At 35.5% G+C, this 26,168-nt stretch overlaps 2 protein-coding genes across 3 annotated transcripts in view; both read left to right on the top strand.

The window, feature by feature from the left end:
• The first annotated feature begins 313 nt into the window (after nucleotides 1–313).
• Nucleotides 314–26,168, top strand: part of LOC118929756 (L-lactate dehydrogenase C chain) — a 32,469-nt gene continuing 6,614 nt past the window's right edge. Inside the window, exons 1-5 of one of the 2 annotated variants that reach the window (XM_036920141.1) lie at nucleotides 314–439; nucleotides 4,997–5,114; nucleotides 9,444–9,617; nucleotides 15,491–15,664; nucleotides 20,913–21,030. In XM_036920141.1, the coding sequence (XP_036776036.1) occupies nucleotides 314–439; nucleotides 4,997–5,114; nucleotides 9,444–9,617; nucleotides 15,491–15,664; nucleotides 20,913–21,030 (710 nt within the window). The remainder of the gene's footprint in view (nucleotides 440–4,996; nucleotides 5,115–9,443; nucleotides 9,618–15,490; nucleotides 15,665–20,912; nucleotides 21,031–26,168) is intronic. The other variant, XM_036920142.1, reaches the window with a different exon arrangement.
• Nucleotides 13,941–14,474, top strand: LOC118929757 (pancreatic progenitor cell differentiation and proliferation factor-like). Its single transcript, XM_036920144.2, has one exon. It carries the CDS (start codon nucleotides 14,103–14,105, stop codon nucleotides 14,457–14,459), a length of 357 nt encoding a protein of 118 aa, XP_036776039.2. The 5' UTR covers nucleotides 13,941–14,102; the 3' UTR covers nucleotides 14,460–14,474.

The raw sequence follows: 26,168 nt of genomic DNA on the forward strand, positions 1-26,168 counted from the left end.
AGCGCCAAGCAAAGCATTTGTGAGTGTTTGGTACTGGGGAAAAAGTGGTGGCTGGAGGCAGGGAGAAATCAGAAAGCCTTTTGCTGCCCCAGTTCCTACCACTGCCAGATAGAGACTGGGCATTTTTACCCCTCGACACCCCTCGACCCGGAAATTCTGTCTTGGCTTCTCCCCACCACCAGCTCCAGCATCCTGCAAACTCAAGAGGTCGTTCCTTAGATGTTCAGTGTGGTTAGTACATTGGTAGCTATGAGAGTGATTAGGAAGTTTGATTCCACCACTGAAATTTTATTATCCCTGTCAGGTTCTCAAAATGTCAACTATCAAGGAGCAACTTATTGAGAATTTAATTGAGGAAGATCAAATCTCTGAGCGTAAGATCACCATTGTTGGAACTGGTGCTGTAGGCATGGCTTGTGCTATTTCTATCTTATTGAAGGTAAGCAATAAGCCTTTCCTGTGGCTAAAAATCAAGTAAGTACTTTTAGGTCTTGTAGATGTTGATGAATTCAGGGTTGGCTAATCCCTTGACAGCAAATATGTATCGTCTCATCTGATTTTGACACAATTTAAGAAACATTTATGGAGTTTACCATGTGTCAGGCATTGCTAGACTGTTTAAATTTATTCATAGGAGATGCATTGGTTAGATTATTATATTAAAACATTTTCTCTTGAAATGATTCAGTTCCTTGCCTTCTTTGAAAAATAATGGGCAAAAATCATATTTCCTAGTGGTTTACACTTAAAAAAATTTTTTTTAATTGGTGACTGTTACATGCTCATTGTAAAAAAGTAACAAATTTGGCAAAATAACAATGGAAGTCCTTTAAATTTCCTTTCTGTTTCCAGAGCATCCTTTCTTGTGCTTGTTGGCCATTTGTATATCATCTTTGGAGAAATGTCTGTTCTCTGCCCATTTTTAAATTGGATAATTTGTTGTTGTTGAGTTGTAGGAATTCTTTTTGTAGTCTAAATATAAACTGCTTATCAGATACATGGCTTTCAAGTATTTTCTTCCATCCCATGGGTTTAGTTTTCAGTGTGTTGGTCATGTCCTTTGATGCATAGAAGTTTTTAATTCTAATATAGTTCAGTTTATCTAATTTTACTTTTGTACTTGTGCCTTTGGTGTAATATCCAAAAATCATTATCAAATCCAATGTCATGAAGCTTTCCTCCTGTGTTTTCTCCTAAGAGTTTTATAGTTTTAGGTCTTACATTTAGGTCTTTGATCCATTTTTAATTTTGTATCTGGTGTAGGGTAAATGGTGCAACTTCATTCTTTCACATGTAAATATCCAGCTATCCCAATACAGTTTGTTGAAAAGACTGTCCTTTCCCCCACTGAATACTTTTGGCACCCTTGTAAACTATTCTGCATTCTTTATTCCATTGGTTTGTATGTCTGTCTTTATGCCAGTACCATGCTGTTTTGATTACTGTTGCTTTGTAATAAGTTTTGAAATCAGGAAGCATGAAACCTTCAACTTTACCCTTTTTCAAGATTGTTTTGGCTATTCAGAGTGCCTTGAAGTTCCATGTGAATTTTGAAATGAACTTTTTCTTTTTTAAATGCTGTAGGATTTTGATAGGGGTTACATTGAATCTGTTGATTGCTTGGGTAGTATTGACATCTTTACAATAAATGTTAAGTCTTCCAATCCATGATCATAGAATGTCTTTACATTTATTTGTGTATTCTTTGTTTCAGCAGTGCTTTGTAGTTTTCAGTGTACAAGTCTTTCACCTTTCTAAATGTACCTTTTACCTTTTTAAAGGTATCACTCAATCTTTTTAACAGCCTTAGGAGGTTGGTACTGTTATCTCCATTTATAAATGAGAATACTGAAGCACAGTTGTTGCATAACTTGCCCCTGGTCAAATGACTAATAAGTATCGGGGCCAAAATGTAAGCTTTGGTAACCTTGTGCTCTTAAAAGCTTTACTATATTATTTAGTTGATTTTTGGGAACCCACAGAGGGTGATCACCAGAAAAAGCAAAGCCAATTAAATTTCTGAACCCCAGAAAGTCTCAGGAATTGTAAGAATCAATGGCCTCACAAGATGGAGGAGAGGGATGGGACTAAAAACAGGAGGATTGGTGCGAAGTACATATGATGAGAAGGAAAACCACCAGATTGTCTTCTGCACCTTGGTCAACCAGGGAACCATCTCTCACATCCCAGCAGAAACGGGGAAAGAATTTATTCTTTGGAGAAACTGAATCAGGCTCTGCACTCAGGACATCAAAGACAATAGAGGATAGACATTTTATTGAAAGCACTAGGACTGATTGATTGTCTGCATATTAGACAGTGGGCAAGAACTCTCCACTTGCACTGGGTTACCAGAAAGCTGACTGTCAGACACAGATGGAAGATGGAAAAGAAATGTAATTAGAGAAGCAATCAGGAGGTCCTGTAGCTGATTGATGTTTCAGTAAGAAACAAGAAAGAGAGGGAAAAAAATATTCAAGGGGTAAAAATTCTAAAACTGAAGGACATGAGTTTACAGATATAAAGAATTTAATGTGTGCTCAGCACAATGAATCAAAAAAAGCCTACTCGAAGGCATATTATCCAGAAACTTCAGATCTCCAGTTGTGAGAGAAAGTCAGTTTGTTGGAGCCCATGTATTTTCTACTAGACTCTATCATACTCAGGCAAATACCCGGTCACATTGATATGTATCATGGGATAAATGGAAAGTGATGAAGGATATTAAAATATGCATATTCATATAGTCCATTGATTCGGAGGAACATACAGAATGTAATGAGTACCACAACACTTACATGTGTCATTGAAAGGTGGACTTTAAACGGTTTCTAAGGATGTGTAAAGTTTTTTGGTGTATATCATTACAGCCTACTTCCTTGTCCTATATGCAGCAAAGTAGCCATAGCAATTTTCCTTAGATTGATTTTTATTCTCCTGCTCTCTGCCTTACTGTGGTTACTCTGGAACTCCCTGGAGAGAAGATCTGGGAACAGTCATAACACTCTTATAAGATTCTGGTAAGCTAAATAAGCCCAGGCTGTCTATTTGGAATTCTATTTGAGAAATGACTCATATAGATGTAGTTAATTCCTACAAAACAAAAACTTTTAGGAATCATTTGATGTCTGTCTTTGATAGTCAAGAGTTTGGAAGATTCTCTTGATAAAAGAACTGTATGGTAATCTGTTGAGAGAGAATTCAAGTTTGAAATACAATTTAAAAGCAAGTTGTTGTTATTAATTATTGTCACTCAGCTCCAAATCCAACTTTGTATATTCTGTGATGCTGATGTTGGCTCTGTGCCTAATCTTTTTCTCTTTTGCCAGTTAGCATCTTGTTAGATTCTGCCAGTAAGGGCACTAGAGGGAACTTGGAAGAAGAAGGGACCTCCTTCTTGTTTGCTCCTTGTTCTGGTAGTTGTCATCCCAGCTGCAGCCCTTTGCCAATAATGGAATCAGCATTATTGCCAATAATGGGATGCATCAGCATTCCAAAATATTGAAAGTTGGATGTAATGTTGATCCCTTTCCCTTACTGCTCACCTTTGGAATCTGGCTACTGGAATCTGAGGGAATAAAGCCCTTCTATATAGTTCTGTATTTTGTTGCATGTAATGAAAACCCAATTCAAATTAGAGTGAGGAAAAAGGGGACTATACAGATTTTCCTCAACTTAATGAGGGGGTTTCATCCCAATAAAAGTCATCATAAGTAGAAAATATAATTATGTCAAAAATGCATTTAATTTACCTAACCTACCAACACCATAGCTTAGACTGCCTACCTTAAATGTGCTCAGAACACTTATGTTAGCTTACACTTGGCTAACAAAATCAACAAAGCCTGTTTGATAATAAAGTGTTGACTACCTCATGTAATTTAGCGAATACTGTACTAAAAGGGAAAAACAGAATGGTTTTAAGTGCTTTGCTTGTTTACCCTCATAATCCCATGGCTGATTGGGAGCTGTGGCTCACTACCACTGCCCAGCATCACAAGAGCATATTGTACCACATGTTGCTAGCTTGGGAAAAGATAAAAGTTCAAAACTGAATCTACAGTTTCTACTGAGTGCATATCATTTTTGCACCATTGCAAAGTTGAAAAATCATAAGTTGAACCATTGTAAGTTGGGAACTCTTGTATATTGTTCATGTAACCAGAAAATCTAAGAGTAGACCTACTACTAGATTCTGGAATTCAGCTGTATCAAGACACAGTCTTTGCATATCTTGGTTTACATTTCCTCTATTGGCTTAAACCTCAGTCACAGTCTTTCTATATGTTGGTAAAGATGGCTATACAGTTTGTTCTTAGAGTCTTGCATTCATAGAGCTTATGATTCTGAAGAAAAATGAAGCTTAATTTCCCATCCTCCATTTTCAAACCTCATAGACATTGTGCTCATTTGTTATGCCTGGGACATATGCTCACTTGTGAACTAATTCCTGTGGCCAGAAGGAAACATGGAACAATTGATTGTGTCTGGTTATAGCCCATCTACCCCTAGGTTGGAGGACTGATTTTAATTGTACTGTTCCAAACCACATGGACTGGGTTCCCACAGGTAGCTACCTTTCTGTTTTGCCTGTAATGATGCATACTAAAAACACTTAGCCAATTCAGAAATTAGGTATAAGGGTTAAATGTAACAAAATCCTTTGAAAGAATTTCATAACTTTTCACTAGTTTTAAACTGTTATCTGACCTGGAGAAAACCTAATTCTAAAATATTTAACAATCATATGAAGGCAAAGTGATTAATAATTTTTGCTACCTTCTATTGTTTACCTTGCCTTCTGGTCATTCTAGACACCTTCAAAACTGATCATTTTTTACATAATTTTTCTATTAAAAATATAACTCTCCTTTGATTATAAACAGACAAAACTTTTCGGTGTGTTTTATTTTATAAATACATTTTTCTCATTCTCCTAAAACTGAAATAGAAACATTTTTCAGAACATTTTATTTAGAACTTTCATGTATTTTAGGATTTGGCTGATGAGCTCGCCCTTGTTGATGTGGCAGCGGACAAACTGAAGGGAGAAATGATGGATCTTCAGCATGGCAGTCTTTTCTTTAATACGCCAAAGATTACCTCTGGAAAAGGTTAACTTTAGTTTTATAGAATTAATTTCAGAGCTTTAAATAAAGAAATGAATTTTACAAAACTGATGTCTGTAAACATAAAATTTTAAATATAGCAGCACTGTCATTAGTACATATAGTTTAAAATGTTAATTTCTTAAAAAAAACATTTCATTCTAATTGGAGAAAATTTGGAAAATACAGAAAAATATGGAGAAAAGTTTAAATCTCTTCTGTTCATGGTTTTGTGTATTTTTTTTCATTTTCTATTCATTTGTTTTTATAAAACTCACATGATAAAAAGACCTTTCAAATTTGTCATTTGGTCTTATATGTTTTCCTAAGGACATTTCTTAAATGGTTTTTGTAATATTAATGATATATTTATCTATACTCTTTAATCTGGTTTTCTTTTTGTGTTTATAGAAATCAGGTGTTAAGGTATAGAACAGGAAATAGCTTGGCCCCATTAGTATTGGCATCATTTGTTGACCAACTAACCAAGCCTCATAGAATGAGGAAAAATTTATCTTACACCAAAGTAGTGCACTTTTTGGTAGTGATTCAACAAATGTACTTTCGACTAGAAGTCCTCTTAGCTAACATGACTTAAGCCAAAAATGTCTGTTAGAGTCATCATAAACATTTTATACTGACGTCAAACATGTAAATGTACTTAAAAGTTCATTTGCTAATTTTCTGATTGTAGGGCAAGGCATTTGAGTATAGCTCAGCTGATTGGAGTTTTACAGTATCTTTTTGAAGCATACCAATAGATATTTCAATTTCATTAAAGTACTACAATTAAAGATAAAGCCATCTAATCATAAAACTCCACTAAATTATTTATGGATTTCCTTCATTTTTATCTCTTACACCTACAAGGACAATTTTATGCCTTTCCAAGGCATTTACCTTAATTTTCATAGAAAGTTATTTAAAAAAAATAATTATGAAATGCTTGACATATAAAAAGAGTTTAAATATGACAAACATCAATGTATTCAACACCCAGCAAAAGAAATAAAACATTACTAATTTAGTTGATATGTTCTGTATATCACACCATTTCATGCCTCAATCCTGAATATAGTGTTTATGTTTACCCTTGCAGGTATTTCTTTCACACTCATGTTAGTGATTTCTATCACATTATGTAATTGATATAACTGGCATAAATATGCGGGAACTAATGAGCAGAAGTACACAAACAGAAGTCTATTAGTTGAGAATGTTCAGTGTACTTTGGTTTTCAATATGTTTTACATCAGTTAATCTATTGAATCAGTTAAGTGGAGTCCAGTTAAAAGAGCTACTACTGTATTAAAATACTTACAAAATCATTAGTTGTCAATTTCTAGTAATATGGCAGGATAAATACTTGGATCAGTCCTTTTGACCTAAATAACAAAAATCCTAAGTAAAATATGAAAGAAAAAAGGTCAATCCTTAAAGAATTAATATACTCTAACAAATAAATCATTTTCAGAATAGGCACTGAGTGAAGGCAGGTTACTAGAACATTATAGCTAGTTTTCACTAGGTAGCTAGTAATAGCCAAACCTAGTGAACTTGAATTTTGGTTTTCACTGCCTCACAGGTCTCAGGAGGCTGAAGACAGCACCCAATTTGGGGAGTGGCCTAGGAAAAAACCCATAAAGCTGGGGCCCCAGTGTATTATACCAGGATTCAGTAAACTTTTTCTGTAAGGGTCAGTTAGTAAATATTTTAGGCTTTATGGGCTATACAGTCTCTGTCAAAACTATTCAACTCTGCTGTTGTACAAAAGCAGCCATAAACAGTATGTAAGTGAGTGGCTGTGATATGTTCTAGTGAGACTATTTGCTAAAACATATAGTGGACAAGATCGGGCCTGCTGGTCTTCATTTGCCAGTTCCTAAATGTAAGGATAACCTAGAAATAATTCCCTTCTCCCTGCCTTTGGGGACTGCAAGCAAAATTGAGTGTCTCAGAATGCTTTAGTAATTGAGGGAATTTCCTATTAAGGATTTGGAGCCACAAGCTAGCCTTAGTTGAATTCCAAAATATCTCAAGCAATCTTAACACTTAAGATAGTCTCTGTAGGAAACCCATTTTATTTCAGGAATCAAAAAACTTCCACGAATAATATTCCAAGGAAAATGAACATCTCACAGTAGGAATAATTAAATCTACAAGAAAATTCATGAGCAAGAACCAGCAGAAGTAACAGAGAAGGCCACTGTGGATTTCAGATATTGAAATTATCAAACAGAAAGTATAAATTATGATTATTTAAAGAAATGAAGGACAGACTTGAAATTACCAGTAGGAGATAGGAAACTAAAAAAATTTTTTTGAAATAGAATGAAATAACAACTCAATGGATTTAATAATAGAGTGGACACATATGAAGAGAGAAGTGGTGAGACTAAGGCATTTTACCCAGAAGACAGCAAGAAGTGGGAAATATGGCATGTTAAGGATCATGGAGGATAGAGTGATAAAGTGTAATGTACATCTCATTAGAAAAGTGAGTGGGACAGAGGAAATATTTGAAGAGATGATGTTGAGCATTTTTGAGAACTGATGAAAAACATCAACCCACAGATTCAAGTCAAATAATCTCAAGAAGGATGAATACAAAATCCCTACCTGGATACATTCTTATGAAATCAGAGAATACTAAAGACAAAGAGTTGGAAAAATTGTCAGAAGACAGATTACTTACAGAAAAGGGAAAGAGTGATAGACTGACTTATCAACAGTAGCAGAATAGAAACCAGAATACAATCGAGTAGCATCTTCAATGTGCTGACAGAGTAAATGTCAGTCTAGAATTTCTACCCAGCAAAAACGTTTTTCAAGAATAGTTGAAAGGTGGCAAACTGGCCACCTTGAAAAGCTGCTGCAGCCTCTCCTTGGCCTCTTTGATCAGCTTCAACATGGTGATGGCCTGGGCTGCGTAGTCAGTCAACAAGACACTCTTGAAAGAGAACAAGATGATGAGAACTTGCTGTACCAGATATCAAGACCTATTATAAAGCTACACTTAAGTGCAGAGACTTAAGATTGTTATATAACACCAATAATATTGTAGATTAGTGGGAAATTTATGCATTAGAAAAAAGTTTTTGTTATAGCAATGGCTATTTTTATGGAAAGAAAGAAAATTGAACCCTCACCTGATAACAAAAATTAATTCCAGACTGGTTAAGGACCAAAATTTGAAAGACAAAACTTTAAAGTTTCTATTTAGAAGATAATATAGAATACCTTTATGATCTCATGGTAGGGAAGAATTTCTTAAATACAAAGACACTGAAAGTACAAACAGTAAAAGAAAATACAAAATTTACAGTTTGTGTTCATAAAAAGACACTGTAAATGAGTGAAGAGTCAAGCCATAGAATCAAGATACTTACAATACAAACTGACAAAGTATTAGTGTTCATAATAAATGTACTGGTATAATAAATAATTATATGTAGCCAAATAGAAAAATGGGAAAAGACTTGAATATTTTACAAAAGAAACTCAAATGGCCTATAAGAAAAGACAATCTCATTAGTAACAGGAAAGTAAAAAGCATATCAGTATACCATTGCACACCCATTAAATTGGCAAAGTGTAATAATATTAGGTGTTTGACAGGATGTAGAATGGTCAGCGCTCTCATGCATGACATATGGAAGTGTATTATAGAAAAAAACACTTTTTAAAAGTTTGTCATTAGTTGGTGAGGTTGAACATAAACATATCCCACAACCCATAATTGTACTTCAAGTTCAGTATGGAATTGTATGAGCATTGTGTGGTATTGTCATTGGAATTAATAGGTGAGACAGTTTTACAACTGGTCATCAGATTTAAAAGGTAGTTTATTTTCTTGTGTAAATTAAGCACTTTTTTGTGTTTTTCTTGTGTAAATTAAGCATTTATTTGTGATCTCAAATCCAGTCCCTTATAATAATTAGAAGTAAATGCATTCTCATTTAAAATCCTGAAACATACACATACATTCTGAGCTTTAAGCTTTTGATTCTTACTGTGTTCCGAAGAAGCCAGAGAGCTGACTTGCATTGCCTTGGGCCTTAATAGCACATGAGAATGTGACCTAAAAGGGATGGTAGGTTTTGTTGTTACTTGAAAAATAGACATGAAAATTGGTAAGTCATAGTGGCAAAGCTTCCTTCAGATTACACAAGATAACATTACTACCTGGAAAGTCTGTTGCTCTGCAAATGCCAGACATGCAGGTAGATGAGTACTTTAATACCAAGGTATTATTTACTACAATAGACTTGAAGAATTAAGGCACAGTGATTATGACATTTTTGATCCACATATTGTCTTATGTTTCCTTTTTAGATTATGCTATATCTGCAAACTCCAAACTAGTTATTGTCACAGCTGGTGCACGGCAGCAGGAGGGAGAAACTCGGCTTGACTTGGTCCAACGTAATGTGAATATTATGAAATCAATCATTCCTACCATAGTCCATCACAGCCCTGACTGTAAGATACTCATTGTTTCAAATCCAGGTGAGTCTTTTCTCCTCTCTTAAACTGAGTAAGGATGATCTTTCCATGCCATTGCTTTTTTTAAAAAGAAAACTTCATCAAGGTTATATTTATGTAAATAAATGACACCTGCTTAAAGTACAAAATAATAATGAAGTATTTTCCCCAGGTTTACTGATATAATTGACACAGTATAAATTTAAGGTGTACAAAGTGATGATGTGGTACACTTGCATATTGTGAAGTAGTTACCACAGTAGAGTTAACACCTACATCACCTCACATAAATGGTAGTATTAATTTTTTTCTGGTGAAAACATTTAAGGTTTACTCTCAGCAACTATATAATACAGTATTGTTAACTACAGTCACCATGCTATACATCAGGTCTTCAGAACTCACTCATGTCATAACTGAAGTGTGTATCCTTTGACTGACATCTCCCTATTTCCCCTAGCCCCTGACTATCACCATTCTTCTCTCTGTTTCTATGAATTTGGCTTTTTTAGATTCCACATATAAGTGATATCATACAGTATTTGTTTTTCTCTGTCAGCCTTAGTTCACATAGCATAATGCCCTCAAGGTCCATTCATATTGTTACAAATGGCAAGATTCCCTTCTTTCTCATAGCTGAATATTCCATTGTATATGTATATGTATATGTATATGAATGTACCACATCATTATCCATTCATCCATAGATGGACAGTTAGGTTTTTTTCCACATCTTGGCTATTGTGAATAAGGCTGCAGTGAACTTGGGAGTGTAGATATCTCTTTGAGATCCTGATTTCATTTCCTTTGGATATATGCCCAGAAGTGGGATTGCTGGATCATATGGTAGTTTTATTATTATTTTTATTGAAGTATCATTGATACACTACCTTATATTGGTTTCAAGTACACAACACAGTTACCCATATTATTAAATCTTCACCCCCATTAGTGCAGTTACTATCTGTCAACATTGGAAGATGTTACAGAAACATTGACTATATTCTCCATGCTGTGGCCAATTTATATCATGAGATATAATTTTTTGTGCCCCTTTATCCCCCACTCATTCACACCAACCCCTCCCCTATGGTAACTACCAGTTACTTCTCAGTGTGTATGAGTCTTCTGCTATTTTGTTCATTTTCTATTTGTCTTTCTGGGCCAGGCTTATTTCACTGAGCATAATACCCTCTAGATCCATCCATGTTGTTGTAAATGGCAGGATTTCTTTTCTTTTTACTCTCTTGATAATGTACTTTGATGCATTAAACGTTTTCACCTTAATTTACTTCTCCTTTTTGTGTTCCATCTAAGAAATCATTGTCAAATACAAGGTCATGAAGATTTACTCCTATGTTTCTATCTCTTATTTTAGGTCTTTGAGCCATTTTGAATTAACTTTGTACATGATGTGAGATAAGGGTCAAACCTCATTCTTTGGCATGTAGCTAGTTAGTTGTCCCAACAACTTTTGTTGATGATATTATTCTTTCCCCATTGAATGGTCTTAGCACCCTTGTCTAAAGTTAATTGGCCATAGATGAGAGAGTTTATTTCTGGACCCTCAGTTCTGTTCCATTGACTGATTTATTTTTCCTTACGCCAATATCATATAATTTTGATTACTGTAGCTCTGTAGTAGGTTTTGGAATTAGGAAGCATGATTCCTTCAGCTTGGTTCTTCTTTTCAAGAATGTTTTTACTATTTGGGTCCCTTGTATTTCACCTGCATTTTAAGATTTTTTTTTCCATTTCTGCACAAAAGGGCATCTGAATTTTGATAGGGACTGAATTGAATGTGTAAATTACTTTGGGGAGTGCTACCATCTTAACAATAGTACTTTTTACAATCCAGAAAACTGGGTATATATTTTAATTTATTTATGTCTTTAAGTTTTTTCAGCAATGTTTTATAGTTTTCCAGTGTATGAATCTTGTACTTCTTCAGATAAATTATACCTAAGTATTTTTATTATTTATTATTTATTTATTTTTTGAGCTTTATGAATTTATTGGAAAAAAATAATTTAAAGAAAAGCAAAAGTACAAGCTTGAGAGTTGAGCAGAGCATATTAGAGGAGGTCTCATTGAGAATGCGTAAGGAGCTTTTTTATGTAAAGGAAGATGACTATTTACTATGTGGGAATAGGTTTCAAAGGGAACTGGCAGAGTCTTCTCAGAATTTAGGCTTACTCCACCTTCAGGCTGGGTGGGCGAGTTTTTGACTACATTTGGTTCTCATTGGGACTGTCATTGTGCTGCGAGGTATGATCTTTACAGTGGTAATGAGTGTATATGTATTTTGGGGTAAAGTTTGGGGCAACTTCTCCTGCATATTGGAACCAGCCAGCTTTGGCTGGTCCGTCATCTACAGTGTCACTCCACACTTCCCTTGAAGACAGTTTACACGGAGTGTGTAGAATGTAAGTAAACAGTGCACTGAAGTCCATTCCCATCCACTGCCCCCTACCCACCCTCCTTCTGCCCCCACACCCCTGCCTGCTCCACTCACATCTGGCTGTCTACCTCCTCTGACTATTGGATTGGAGATTTGCCAGTGAAAAACTTGGGCTTTAAAGTCAGGGAGACCTGGGTGCCAGTCCTCACAGAGTTAGCTGTAGCCTAATGCAAATTGCCAATTTATGTAAGTTAATGACTTACATAATAATGACTACCTAATGGTTACTTTAAGGGGTGGATAGATTATCACACAAGTAAGCACCAGGAGGGCAAAGATTTTGTCACTGCAGACACATAGTGTCTTTTTAGTGCTTGACATGTAATAGGCATTCAGTAAACATTTGTTGAATAAATGAGGACTTAATAAATAGTAGTCTTAATAGTCTGTTTCAGCAATTTTTTTTATTCCTAGTTTTGTTAGTTTTGTTAGAAGAATTTATATTTTTCCTAACTCCAACTAGTAAGAAGTTATTTAAATAACTGAACAGTCATGTTCAGTTATTTAAATATAAATCCAAAAAGGGGTCTTGAGGAACTAGATAGTTTTTTTTTTTTTTTGAGAGGGCATTTCTCATATTTATTGATCAAATGGTTGTTAACAACAATAAAATTCTGTATAGGGGACTCAATGCACAATCATTAATCAACCCCATGCCTAATTCTCAACAGTCTCCAATCTTCTGAAGCATAACGAACAAGTTCTTACATGGTGAATAAGTTCTTACATAGTGAATAAGTTCTTACATGGTGAACAGTGCAAGGGCAGTCATATCACAGAAACTTTCGGTTTTGATACCTAAGTATTTTATTATTTTTAATTCTATTGTAAACTGAATTGTTTTCTAATTTTCCTTTTTGGATTATTCATTGCTAGTGTATGGAAATACAACCGATTTTTGAGTGTTGATCATATATCCTGCAACTTCACTGAATTCATTTATTAGTTCTAATAGTTTTTTTGTGTGTATTTCTGTGGATTCTTTAGGATTTTCTATATATAAGATCATTTCATCTGCCAATAGAGATAATCTTACTTCTTCCTTTCCAATTTGGATGCCTTTTTTTTTTTTTTTGCCTAATTGCAAGTAGCTCGCTTTAGATCTAAAGACACTAAGAAGTTGAAGGTAAAAGGATAGAAAAAGATACTTCATACAAACAGGAACCAAAAGAGAGCTGGAATGAGTATACTGATACCAGAGAATTTAGACTTTAACACACACAAAAAAATTGTTCCTAGAGACACAGAATGTTATATAATGATAAAGGGTTAATGGTTGCAGAACAAACATTCAACAAAATTCAACACTAAATCATGATTTAAAAAAGAATATCTCAGTAAACTATGAATAGAAGGAAATTTCTTTAACCTGATAAAAGATATTCATGAAAAACCTACAGGTAGCATCATTCTCAAGGTGAAAGACTGAAAGGTTTCCCCTCCAAGATGAGGAAGCATACAAGGGTGCTTGCTTTCAGCACTTCTATTCAACATTGTGCTGGAAGTTCTAGTCAGAGTGATTGAACAAAGATTTACCAGGCAAATACTTTAAATCAACTATTTAAAATATGTTTAAAGAGCTAAAGTAAACCATGTCTAAAGAACTAAAGGGAACAAGAGACTGATGTCTCACCAGATAATGAATATTAGTAAATAGAAATCATAAAAAAGAACTAAATAAATTCCAAAGTTGAAAAGTTAACTGAAATGGAAATTCACTAGAGGGGCTCAACAGCAGATTAAGAAGGCTGAAGAAAGAATCAGGGGGACTTTCTCAGGGACAGTTTGTATTAATTGGCTTTTTTTCTTTGTATAGTCCAGAATTCCTTGTTTCTTTTCATGCTTCATAACTTTTTGTTGAAAACTGGACATTTAAAAAGTTATATAAAACTCTGAATCAGGCGCGCTTCGCGGTCGTGGAGCGGCCACCCGCCGTGTCCGCTGCAAATAGGTTCCGTGATCTAGCGCTTCCGTCCCCGCAGCCGTGATCGTGCGCCGAGGCCCGCGAAGGGTCGCCGCCGAGGTTTCCACCAGCCACAAGCAGGAGCATGGCAGCCATCCCCTCCAGCGGCTCGCTCGTGGCCACCCACGACTATTACCGGCGCCGCCTGGGTTCCACTTCCAGTAACAGCTCCTGCGGAAGTGCCGAGTATCCTCGGAAGGCCATCCCCCACCACCCCGGTCTCCCCAAGGCTGACCCGGGTCACTGGTGGGCAAGCTTCTTTTTCGGGAAGTCCACTCTCTCATTCATGGCCACCGTGTTGGAGTCCCCAGAACACTCGGAGTCTCCCCAGTCCTCCAGTGGCCTGACCACCTGTGACCTGGTTCAGGAAGCCACGAGGAAGCAGCCTGGCAGCCAGCCTGGCAGCCAGCCTAGCAAAGCCAAAACGGGGGTCCCATCCTAAGTGGCCACCGCCGGCCAACAGGCAACTGGAGGCGCTAGGCTCCCCAGAGCCCCCGCCCCAGCCCTGCCCGCCGTCCCGCCAGAGCCCCGCCCCGCCCCGTAGACCAGGCAGGCTGCAGCAGTGGGGTCCTTTCACGTCAGAACAGCAAAACACCAAAAAGAAAGTTAAGGGAACCCTGCTTTTTACTATCCAAGCCACACATGAGCCTTCCTGATACCCCATGACCGTGTGCCTTGCACCATGTGGAAATAAACTCCAGGCAGCCAGCACCCCTAAAACAAACAAACAAACAAACAAAAACTCTGAATCAAATTCTCCTAAATGTTTGTTTTGTTGGTGCTTGTTGTAGCTGTTTTTCCTTTTATGACCCTTATTAACTAATTCTCTAAAATCTGTATTCTTTGTTGTGCATGGCTACAAAAGTCTTTTTTTTTCCCATTTGTTTAATGGTCAGCTAATGATTGGACAGAACTTTCCTTAAATGCCTGGAGCTAAAAATATCTTCCATTCTTCGCTGGAGGTCTCTGTGTGCATGGTGGGGCATGCCTTCAACACTCAACCAGGCAGTTTACACTTCCTGCTTTAACTTCCTGCTTGCACGGAGCCTTAAACTCAGGCAGAGCTAATGTTTAGGATTGTCTCTGAGTGTGTATCACTTGCATACAGGGCTGGGCATGCATGTGACCTTTTTCTAGGTAGGAGATGCTAATAACTTAGATGTGGCTGTGGTGATGCAGAGGAGAAATCTAGGCAGTCTTAAGGATGTAGAATTAACTGACTGATTATTGAATATACAGATAGGTACATACATTATTTCAAAAGAAGATTTTTTTTGTCTTAAAATTCTGGTAGTGAGTAATTTAACCTTTTTAAAACCTATGTGAAACATTATCCTTGTTTCCTTGTTGATTTGCTCTCCTTTGATTTCTGTAATGAATCTGTATTTTGATTCTAAGACTATCTATTCAGACAAACAAATTATGAAGGAAGTTACTATGAATCTTCTTCTAATAAGAAGTTGTTCTTCCTAGTGGATATTTTGACATACGTGGTCTGGAAGCTAAGTGGTTTACCTGAAACTCGTGTAATTGGAAGTGGTTGTAATTTAGACTCTGCCCGTTTCCGTTACCTAATTGGAGAGAAGTTGGGTGTCCATCCCACAAGCTGCCACGGTTGGATTATTGGAGAACATGGTGATTCTAGTGGTAAGTATAAACCTACTTTGTCATTATGTAGTTACACTTCTTATTTCAAATAATGCTTATTTTTTTTTAAGTCTATTCTTTTCTGATATTAATATAGCTGCACAATTTTCATTTTATTGTTAGTTCCCTAGTGCATCTTTCTTTTTACTCCTTACTTTCCAGTATTTTGCATTGTCAATTTAGCTATATTTCATAAAATAGTATATAGAGCATATAGCTGCTCTAAAAGTCAGTAGGTGTTTTCCTTTTCTGGAACTCTTTCATTAATTTTTTTACAGCATTATGAAGATGTAATTCACATACCAGAAAATTCACCCATGTAAATGTATAATTCACTGGTTTTTAGTATATTCACAGAATTGTGCAACCATTGCACCATCTAATCATAGAATATTTTGATCACCCTGAAAAGAAACTCCATTCCGGAGCTCATGCTTACTCCAGCCCCAGGCAACCAACCACGAATCTTCTTTCTGACTCTATAGATTTGTTTATTCCAGACTTTTCATAGAAATAAAATTACATAATACGTGATTCAAACTCTTCCATACCAATCTTTCTCTTTTCTGAACTTAAACATTTAGTCTCGGCTTCAGAATTAGAACTTGATACTTCTTACAATGTTCTGTAATTGTGCCATATGTGTAAATATTCTTTCCATAATGACAATAAACCCATTGAGAATATGAACCATTTGTTCATTCATTCAATCATTCATTTGTGTATTCAAAACATAATGAGCCCATCTACTTTCTTTGTACTTCAAGGGTCAATAAATACTTCTCATTTGGTATGGACAAATACTTCTTTCATCAGTACATTAAATTGATCCTGTTGGCTTGTGTTATTACCTTAACTCAGCTCTCCCTCCTGAAAGTCATTTAAAATTATTTTTCCAGATGTCTTAATTTCTTAATTTAATATTCCATAATTTTATTATCTACTTATTTATGTTTCACCTTTTATTTATATTTTGAGCATTTTTAAAAATTGAAATGTAGTTGCTATACAGTATGTATTGGTTTCAGGCATACATAGTGATTCCAATTATATATATTACTAAGTGCTCACCACAATAAGTGTAGTTGCCATCTGTCAACATATAAAGACATTACAATATTAACTATATTTACTGTACACTGTACTTTCATCCCTGTGACTAATTTATTTTATAATTGGCTATTTGTACCTCTTTATCCCCTTCACCTATTTCACCCAACCTCCTACTCCATTCTCCTATGTGAACCACCTTTCTGTTCTCTGTGTTTGAGTCTATTTCTGTTTTGTTTTTTAGATTTCATATGTAAGTGAAATTACATGGTGTTTATCTTTGTCCTACTTAATGCCCTCTAGGTCTATCCATGTTGTTGCAAATGTTAAGATTTCATTCTTTTTTTGTGGCTGAGTAATATTCCACTGTATGAATGTTACCATATCTTCCTTATCCATTTATATCTCAGTAGACAAGATATGCTTCCATATCTTGGCTATTGTAAATAATGCTATAGTAATCATAAGAATTTAATGTAAGACATAAATATATATATATTTTCTACTTAATTATTGTTCACATAAATTCTCAGAATTACTGTTGTGGTATTTCTATTTTTAGTTTTTGAGAAACCACCATACTGCTTTTCATAGTGGCTGCAACAATTTACATTCCCCCCAACAGTGTACAAGGGTTCTCTTTTCTCCAAATCCTTGCCAACACTTCTTATTTCTTGTCTTGTTGATATTAGACTGGTGTGAGGTGATATTTCATTGTTGTTTCAATTTGCATTGCCCTGATGATTAGTTATGTTGAGCATCTTTTCATGCGTCTGTTTGCCATCTGTATGACTTTGGAAAATGTCTATTCAGGTGCTCTGCCTAGTTTTTAATCAGATTATTTGTTTGTTTGTCTTTTGGTGTTTGGTTTGAGTTGTATGAGTTTTTTATATATTTTGGATATTAGCGCCTTATTGGATATATCGTTTGCAAATATCTTCTCCCATTCAGTATACTGCCATTTCATTTTGTTGATGATTTCCTTTGCTGTGTAGATTTTTGGTTTTATATAGTCCCACTTATTTATTTTTCCTTTTTTTTTCCCCTTGCCTGAGGAAACATATCCAGAAAAAAATTACTAATGCTGATGATCAAGAGTTTACTGCCTATATTTTTCTTCAAGGAGTTTTATGGTTTCAGGTCTTATATTTAGGTCTTCAACCTGTTTGAGTTTGTTTCTGTGTATGCTATAAACAGTGATACAGTTTCATTCTTTTGCATGTAGCTTTTTCTCCATACCATTTATTGAAGAGACTCTTTTCCTCATTGAGTATGGTAATCTCTTTTGTCATATATTAATTGACCATATAAACATGGGTTTATTTCTTGGCTGTGTATTCTGTTCCACTGATCTGTGTGTCAGTTTTTGTGCCAATACTCTCCTGTTGTGATTGCTGTAACTTTGTGGTATAGTTTGAAATCAGGGAATGTGACAACTCTGGCTTTACTCTTCTTTCTCAAGATTGCTTTAGCTACTGGGGTCTTTTGTGGTTCCCCACAAATTTTAGCATTATTTTCTCTAGTTCTATGAAAAATAGTTTTGGTATTTTGATAAGGGTTCCATTGAATCTGTAAGTTATTTTGGGTAGTATGTCTATTTTAATATTAATTCTTCTTAACAATAGCATGAAATATCTCTCCATTTATCTGTGTAATCTTTAATTTCTTTCACCAATGTCGTATAATTTTCTAAGTAGAGGTCTTTCACCTCTTTAGTTAGATTTATTCCCAGGTATTATATTTTATTTTTTGATGCTGCAATTGTAAATGGTATTGTTTTCTTAATTTCCCCTTCTGTTAGTTCATTATTTGTATATAGAAACACAAATAATGTTTTCTGTGTACTGACTTTATATCCTATAACTTTACTGAATTCATTTATTCTAATAATTTTTTGGTGGAATCTTTAGGGATTTTTACAGAGAGTATCATGTCATTGGTAGTGGTAGTTTTACTTCTGCCTTACCAATTTGGGTGCCTCTTCTTTTTCTTGACTGATTGCTATGGCTAGGATTTCCAGTGCTATGTTGAATAAAAGTGGTGAGAGTGGTCCTCCTTGTCTTGTTCCAGATCTTAGAGGAAGAGCTTTCAATTTTTCACTATTGAGTATGATGTTAGCTATGGGTTTGTTGTATATGGTCTTTATTTTGTTGAGATATGTTCCCTCTATACCCATTTTGTTCACAGTTTTTATGATGGATGGATGTTTAATTTTGTCAAGTGCTTTTTCAACATCTATTTAGGTAATCATATGGATTTTATCCTTTTTGTTAATGTAGTGATTGATTTGTGAATATTGAATCATCCTTGCATTCCTGGAATAAATTCCACTTGTTCATGATGAATGATCCTTTTAATATATTTATGAATTTGGTTTCCTAATATTTTCTGGAGGATTTTTACATGTGTTCATTAGGAATATTGGTCTGTAAGTTTCTTTTTTTGTAGTATCTGTCTGATTTTGGTATCAGAGTGATGCTGGCCTTGTAGAATTAAGTCAGAAGATTTCCTTCTTTTTAAGTTTTTGGAATAATTTGAGAAGGATAGATATAACTCTTCTTTAAAATGTTGGTAGAATTCTTCTGTGAAGCCATCTGGTCCTGGATTTTGTTTGTTGCAAGTTTAAATTTAAAAAAAAAATTTTTTTTTAATTAAAAAAAAAAAGATGGTCGCTCGTTTTTCTTTATTCTCCGGTGCCAGCCTCAGGCCTCTGCTCACCGTTCTTGCTGCCCTGTTTCCCTAGCATCCAGGGCCCCCTGGGCACGCACTGTGTCTGCGCTCTGGCCCGGATGGCTGGGGCTGGGTGCTCGGCAGTCCTGGGCTCCGTCTCCCTCCCACTCTGCCTGCTCTTCTCCCGCCGGGAGCTGGGGGGATGGGCGCTCGGCTCCCGCGGGCCGGGGCTTGTATCTTACCCCCTTCGCGAGGCGCTGGGTTCTCTCAGGTGCGGATGTGGTCTGGATATTGTCCTGTGTCCTCTGGTCTTTATTCTAGGAAGGGTTGTCTTTGTTATATTTTCATAGATATATGTTGTTTTGGGAGGAGATTTCCGCTGCTCTACTCACGCCGCCATCTTCCACCCCTCTCTCGGAAGTTTAAAAAATTCGGATTGAATTTCATTACTAGTAATTGGTCTGTTCAGATTTTCTATTTCTTCCTGATTCAGTCTTGGAAGATTACATGTTTCTAGGAATTTATTCATTTTCTCTAGGTTATCTAATTTTTTGGCATATAATTTTTCATAGTCATTATTTTATTTTTTTAAAAAACAATATGTTCTGATTAGTATCAACTTGAATATGTTTAGTATTCTATTTAGCAAGATTTTCCTTTCTTTTCTCTTCCTCTGCTTCCTTTTCAATCAACTAAACTCTAATTTCATTCACTACTTTTGATTATACTCTCACTTTGTAAGTAGTTACCTATAAATTTTTAATGCTTGCCCTAAAAATAATTAGGGTTTTTATTCTTCTTTGAAACATAATAAAGATGTCAGAATGTTTTATATTTGATCATCCTCTTTCTGTCATATATGTAATTATTGACTACTTTTTAGGTTTCATCTTGTATTTATATCCCCCAAACTAGATATAATTATTTGAGTAGTTAATACCTGTCTTGATTTATGTACATTTTTTCCAATTTTATCGCTTATGTTTATTTCCTGCATAAATCCTTCCCATTGATTCAGTTCTTTCTTCCTGCAGTATATACATTGTTTATGTGATGGTGTTTTAGTTTCACTCATTCTTGAATGACAGTTTAAGTGGTTATGAGATTCTAGATTGATAGTTATTCCCCCTCAGCTCTCTGTTATTGTTGAGAAGCATGGCATTAATTTGTTGCTCTTTTCCCTCTAGTTGCTTATGATATTTTATCTTTTCTTATCATTCATTTTCTTTTTGGAATTTGGATTTGTATCTTGGTTTAAAATATGTACCATATCACAAAATTATGAATAAATCTTACTACATAATTTGCTAACATTTTATAATTTTATTTTTTACATTTCTTTTTTGTCCATTTGAAACTTATTTTTGCTAACACTTTATACTTTTATTTTTTACATTTTTTGTCCATTTGAAACTTATTTTTCTATATGCTGCAGTAACCTACTTTATTTAAAAATAGAAATCACTGAACTCAAGCAATTGATATAGTTCTGGGAAGAAGAGTTAATCCTGAAATTTATTTCTTTTAGTGGCTTTATGGAGTGGGGTGAATATTGCTGGTGTTGCTCTGAAGACTCTAGACCCTAAATTTGGAACTGATTCAGACAAGGATCAGTGGAAAAATATCCATAAACAAGTTATTCAAAGGTAACAGTACTCAATTTTTAAATCTCTTAATAATCAGCCTTAAGAACAACTTTCACAGACAAAAAAGTATAACCTTGATACTTGGTTTTTTTGTGAGATAAATAACTCTAACCTTCTGAAAAATCCCCAAATTGGACATACTGTGTATCACTCTCCAAACTATGTGAAGGTGGTTGCAAGACCATTTGATATGAATGATGATGCTGTACATTCTGTGTTTCCTGTCTTGAATTCTTTCCTGAAAACTAAATAAACTCATTGCTAAGTTAAAACATCATCATCTTTTGAGTTTTACTGTCAGTCAAAGCCAGAGACCACTGTTGGTAGCAATGAAAAAGTATAATACATATTTATTGTAGAAAATGAGAAAACTCAGAAAAGCATAAAGAAGACAATATCACCTGTAAGCCTGTGAATAAAAAATAACCACGATTTATAATTTGGTGGATTAATGCAGTTCTAAAGTTCCTATAAAAATGTATTGCTTTACTATTTACAATAGCCAAGATATGGAAGCAATCTAAGTGTCCATCAGTAAATGAATGGATAAAGAAGATGTGGTACATATACACAATGGAATGTTATTCAGCCATAAGAAGAAAACAAATCCTACCATTTGCAACAGCATGGATGGAGCTAGTGGGTATTTTGCTCAGTGAAATAAGCCAGGCAGAGAAAGACAAGTACTAAATGATTTCCCTCATTTGTGGAGTGTAGCAACAAAACTGAAAAAACAAAACAGCAGCAGACTCACAGACTCCAAGAAGGGTCTAGTGGTTACCAAAGGGAAGGGGTTGGAGAGAGTGGATGGGGAGGGAGAGAGAAGGGGATTAAGGGGCATTATGATCAGCATACATAATGTAGGGGTGGCCCTGGGAAGGCATTATAGCACAGAGAAAACGAGTGGTGACTCTATAGCATCTTACTATGCTGATGGACAGTGACTGCAATGGGGTGTGAGGGGGGACTTGATAATATGGGTGAATATAGTAACCACAATGTTGCTCATGTGAAACCTTCATAAGATTGTGTATCAATGATACCTTAATAAAAAATACACATTGCTTTATCAGCAGACTTCTAAACAGAAACTTTACAGACCAGAAGGGAGTAGCATGGTATATTTAAAGTACTGAAACAGAAGGACCTCCAACCAAGAATCTTCTGCCTGGCAAGATTATCATTTAAATTTGAAGAAGGTATTAAAAAATTCCCTACCACTAAGCCAGCCTTACAGGATATGTTAAAGGGACTTCTGTAGATGGAAATGTCCCTAAGGCCAAAAAGCATTCACCAGTGAAAGTAAACCCACGGTGAAGGTAGTAAACCAACTAATTACCAAGCAATTATGAAGTTCAAACAAAAGAAGTGAAATCAGCTATATACAAAGTAAGTTGAGGGATACACAAAAAATTAAGATTATGACATCTACCATGAACAATGTGGAGAATGAAGAAGAGAAAAAGTACCTATAGATTGTTTGAAATAGAGTAATCAGCAATTTATGATAGACTACCATATAGTAAGGAAGCTATCCTTTAACCTTTGGTAACCAATAGCTAAAGCCTACAATAAATACATACAGACACACAAATAAATAAATTAAAAAAGAGAAGTCCAATTACAACACCAAAGAAAACCTTCAAGTGGTGAGGAAGCATGAAACAGAGGAGCTATTAAAAAACAGCCAGAAAACAATAAATAAAATGGCAGTAAGTACATATCTGTCAGAAATCACCTTAAATGTAAATGAACTGAAGGCACCAATCAAAAGACATAGAGTGGCAGATTGGATAAAGAGACAAGACCCATCTATATGCTGCCTACAAGAGACTCATTTCAGCCTCAAAGACATACAGAGACTGAAAGTGAAGGGATGGAAAAAGATATTCCATGCATATAATAGGAAGAAAAAAGCAGGAGTAATAGTACTTAAACAAAATTGATTTCAAATAAAGAAAGTAACAAGAGACAAAGAAGGACATTATATAAAGAGAGATCGGTCCAACAAGAGGATATAGCCATTATAAATACCTATGCACCCAACATAGGAGCACCTAAATATATAAAACAAATACTAACAGAACTAAGGAGGGAAATAGGTTGCAACACACTCATTTTAGGAGACTTTAACACACCACTCACATCAATAGATTAACTACACAGAAAATAAATAAGGAAACAGAGGCACTGAACAATACATAAGATCAAATGGATTTGACCGATATCTACAGAACACTCCACCCAAAAGCAGCAGGATACACATTTTTCTCAAGTGTATATGGAACATTCTCCAGAATAGATCACATACGAGGCTACAAGAAAAGCCTCAATAAATTCAAAAACAAATTGTATCAAGCAGCTTTTCAGACTATAATAGTATGAATCTGTAAATAACACAAAGAAAACAAAAAAGCCTACAACTACACAGAGGCTAAACAACATGCTTCTAAGTAATGGATAAATGAACAAATTAAAACAGAAATCAAGCAATACATGGTGACCAATGAAAACAAAAACACAATGGCCCAAAATCTGTGGGAGGCAGCAAAGGCAGTCCTAAGAGGAAAGAAAATAGCAACACAGGCTTACCTCAAGAAACAAGAATAAACCCAAATAAACTCACAAACTAGGAAAAGAAGAATAAAGCCCAAAGTTAGTAGAAGGAGGGACATAATAAAGATAAGAGCAGAAATAAAATAGAAAAAAATCAATGTAATCAGGAGCTGGTTCTTTGAGAAAATAAACAAAATAGATAAACCCCATTCAGAATTAACAAGACAAAAAGAGAATGTGCACACATAAACAGAATCAGAAACAAGTAATAATCACATTGGACATCATAGAAATACAAAGAATTATTAGAGAAAACTCTGAAAACTATATTTTTCTATATAATTATACAAAAATATGTAATTATAATGTTCAATAAATTGGACAATCTAGAAGAAATGGACAACTTTACAGAAAAACATAACCTTCCAAGACAGACCCAGGAAGAAACAGAAAATCTGAACAGACCAATTACCAGTAATGAAATAGAATTGGTAATCAAAAAACTCCCAAATTCTATCAAACATTTAAAGAAGAGCTAATACCCATCCTTCCTAAAGATTTCCAAAAAGAAGAGGAGGGGGAAGAATTAATATAATCAAAATGGCCATCCTGCCCAAAGCAATATACAGATTTGATGCAATCCCTATCAAATTACCAACAACATTCTTCAACAAACTGGAACAAATAGTTCAAAAATTCATATGGAATCACCAAAAACCCCAAATAGCCAAAGCAATCCTGAGAAAGAAGAATAAAGTAGGGGGGATCTCATTCCCCAACTTCAAGCTCTACTACAAAGCCACAGTAATCAAGACAATTTGGTACTGGCACAAGAACAGAGCCACAGACCAGTGGAACAGATTAGAGACTCCAGACATTAACCCAAACATATATGGTCAATTAATATTCGATAAAGGAGCCATGGACATACAATGGGGAAATGACAGTCTCTTCAACAGATGGTGCTGGTAAAACTGGACAGCTACATGTAAGAGAATGAAACTGGATCACTGTCTAAACCCATACACAAAAAAGTAATTTTGAAATGGATCAAAGACCTGAATGTAAGTCATGAAACCATAAAACTCTTAGAAAAAAACATAGGAAAAATCTCTTGGACATAAACATGAGTGACTTCTTCATGAACATATCTCCCCGGGCAAGGAAAACAAAAGCAAAAATGAACAAGTGGGACTATATCAAGCTGAAAAGCATCTGTACAGCAAAAGACACCATCAATAGAACAAAAAGGTACCCTACAGTTTGGGAGAATATATTTACAAATGACAGATCCAATAAAGGGTTGACATCCAAAATACATAAAGAGCTCACACACCTCAACAAACAAAAAAAGCAAATAATCCAATTAAAAATGGGCAGAGGAGCTGAACAGACACTTCTCCAAAGAAGAAATTCAGATGGCCAACAGACACATGAAAAGATGCTCCACATCGCTAGTTATCAGAGAAATGCAAATTAAAACCACAATGAGATATCACCTCACACCAGTAAGGATGGCTACCATCCAAAAGACAAACAACAACACATGTTGGTGAGGTTGTGGAGAAAGGGGAACCCTCCTACACTGCTGGTGGGAATGTAAATTAGTTCAACCATTGTGGAAAGCAATATGGAGGTTCCTCAAAATGCTCAAAATAGACTTACCATTTGACCCAGGAATACCACTTCTAGGAATTTACCCTAAGGATGCAGCACTCCAGTTTGAAGACAGATGCACCCTCATGTTTATCGCAGCACTATTTACAATAGCCAAGAAATGGAAGCAACCTAAGTGTCCATCAGTAGATGAATGGATAAAGAAGATGTAGTACATATACACAATGGAATATTATTCAGCCATAAGAAGAAAACAAATCCTACCATTTGCAACAACATGGATGGAGCTAGAGGGTATTATGCTCAGTGAAATAAGCCAAGCGGAGAAAGACAAATACCAAATGATTTCACTCATCTGTGGAGTATAAGAACGAAAGAAAAACTGAAGGAACAAAACAGCAGCAATATCAAAGAACCCAAGAATGGACTAACAGTTACCAAAGGCAAAGAGACTGGGGAGAATGGGAGGGAAGGGAGGGATAAGGGTGGGGAAGAAGAAAGGGGGTATTGTGATTAGCATGTATAATGTGGGGGGTAGGGGAAGGGGGAGGGCTGTGCAACACAGAGAAGACAAGTAGTGATTCTACAACATCTTACTATGCTGATGGGCAGTGACTGTAATGGGGTTTGTGGGGGGGACTTGGGGTAGGGGAGAGCCTAGTAAACATAATGTTCTTCATGTAATTGTAGATTAATGATAACAAAATAAAAAAAACATTACATTAAAAAAAAAAAAAGAAGAGGAGGGAATACTTTGAAACTCATTCTATGAGGCCAGGGTCATTGTAATACCAAAACCAGACAAAGACACCACAGAAAAAGAGAATTACAGACCAATATCCCTGATGAACAGAGAGGCAAAATTCCTCAACAAAATATTAGCAAAGTGAATTCCAAAAAACATCAAAAAGATCATCCATAATGACCAAGTGGGATTTATTCCAGGGATGCAAGGATGGTACAAT

This window comes from Manis pentadactyla, chromosome 9 (assembly GCF_030020395.1).
Source record: "Manis pentadactyla isolate mManPen7 chromosome 9, mManPen7.hap1, whole genome shotgun sequence".
Classification (NCBI taxonomy): domain Eukaryota; kingdom Metazoa; phylum Chordata; class Mammalia; order Pholidota; family Manidae; genus Manis; species Manis pentadactyla.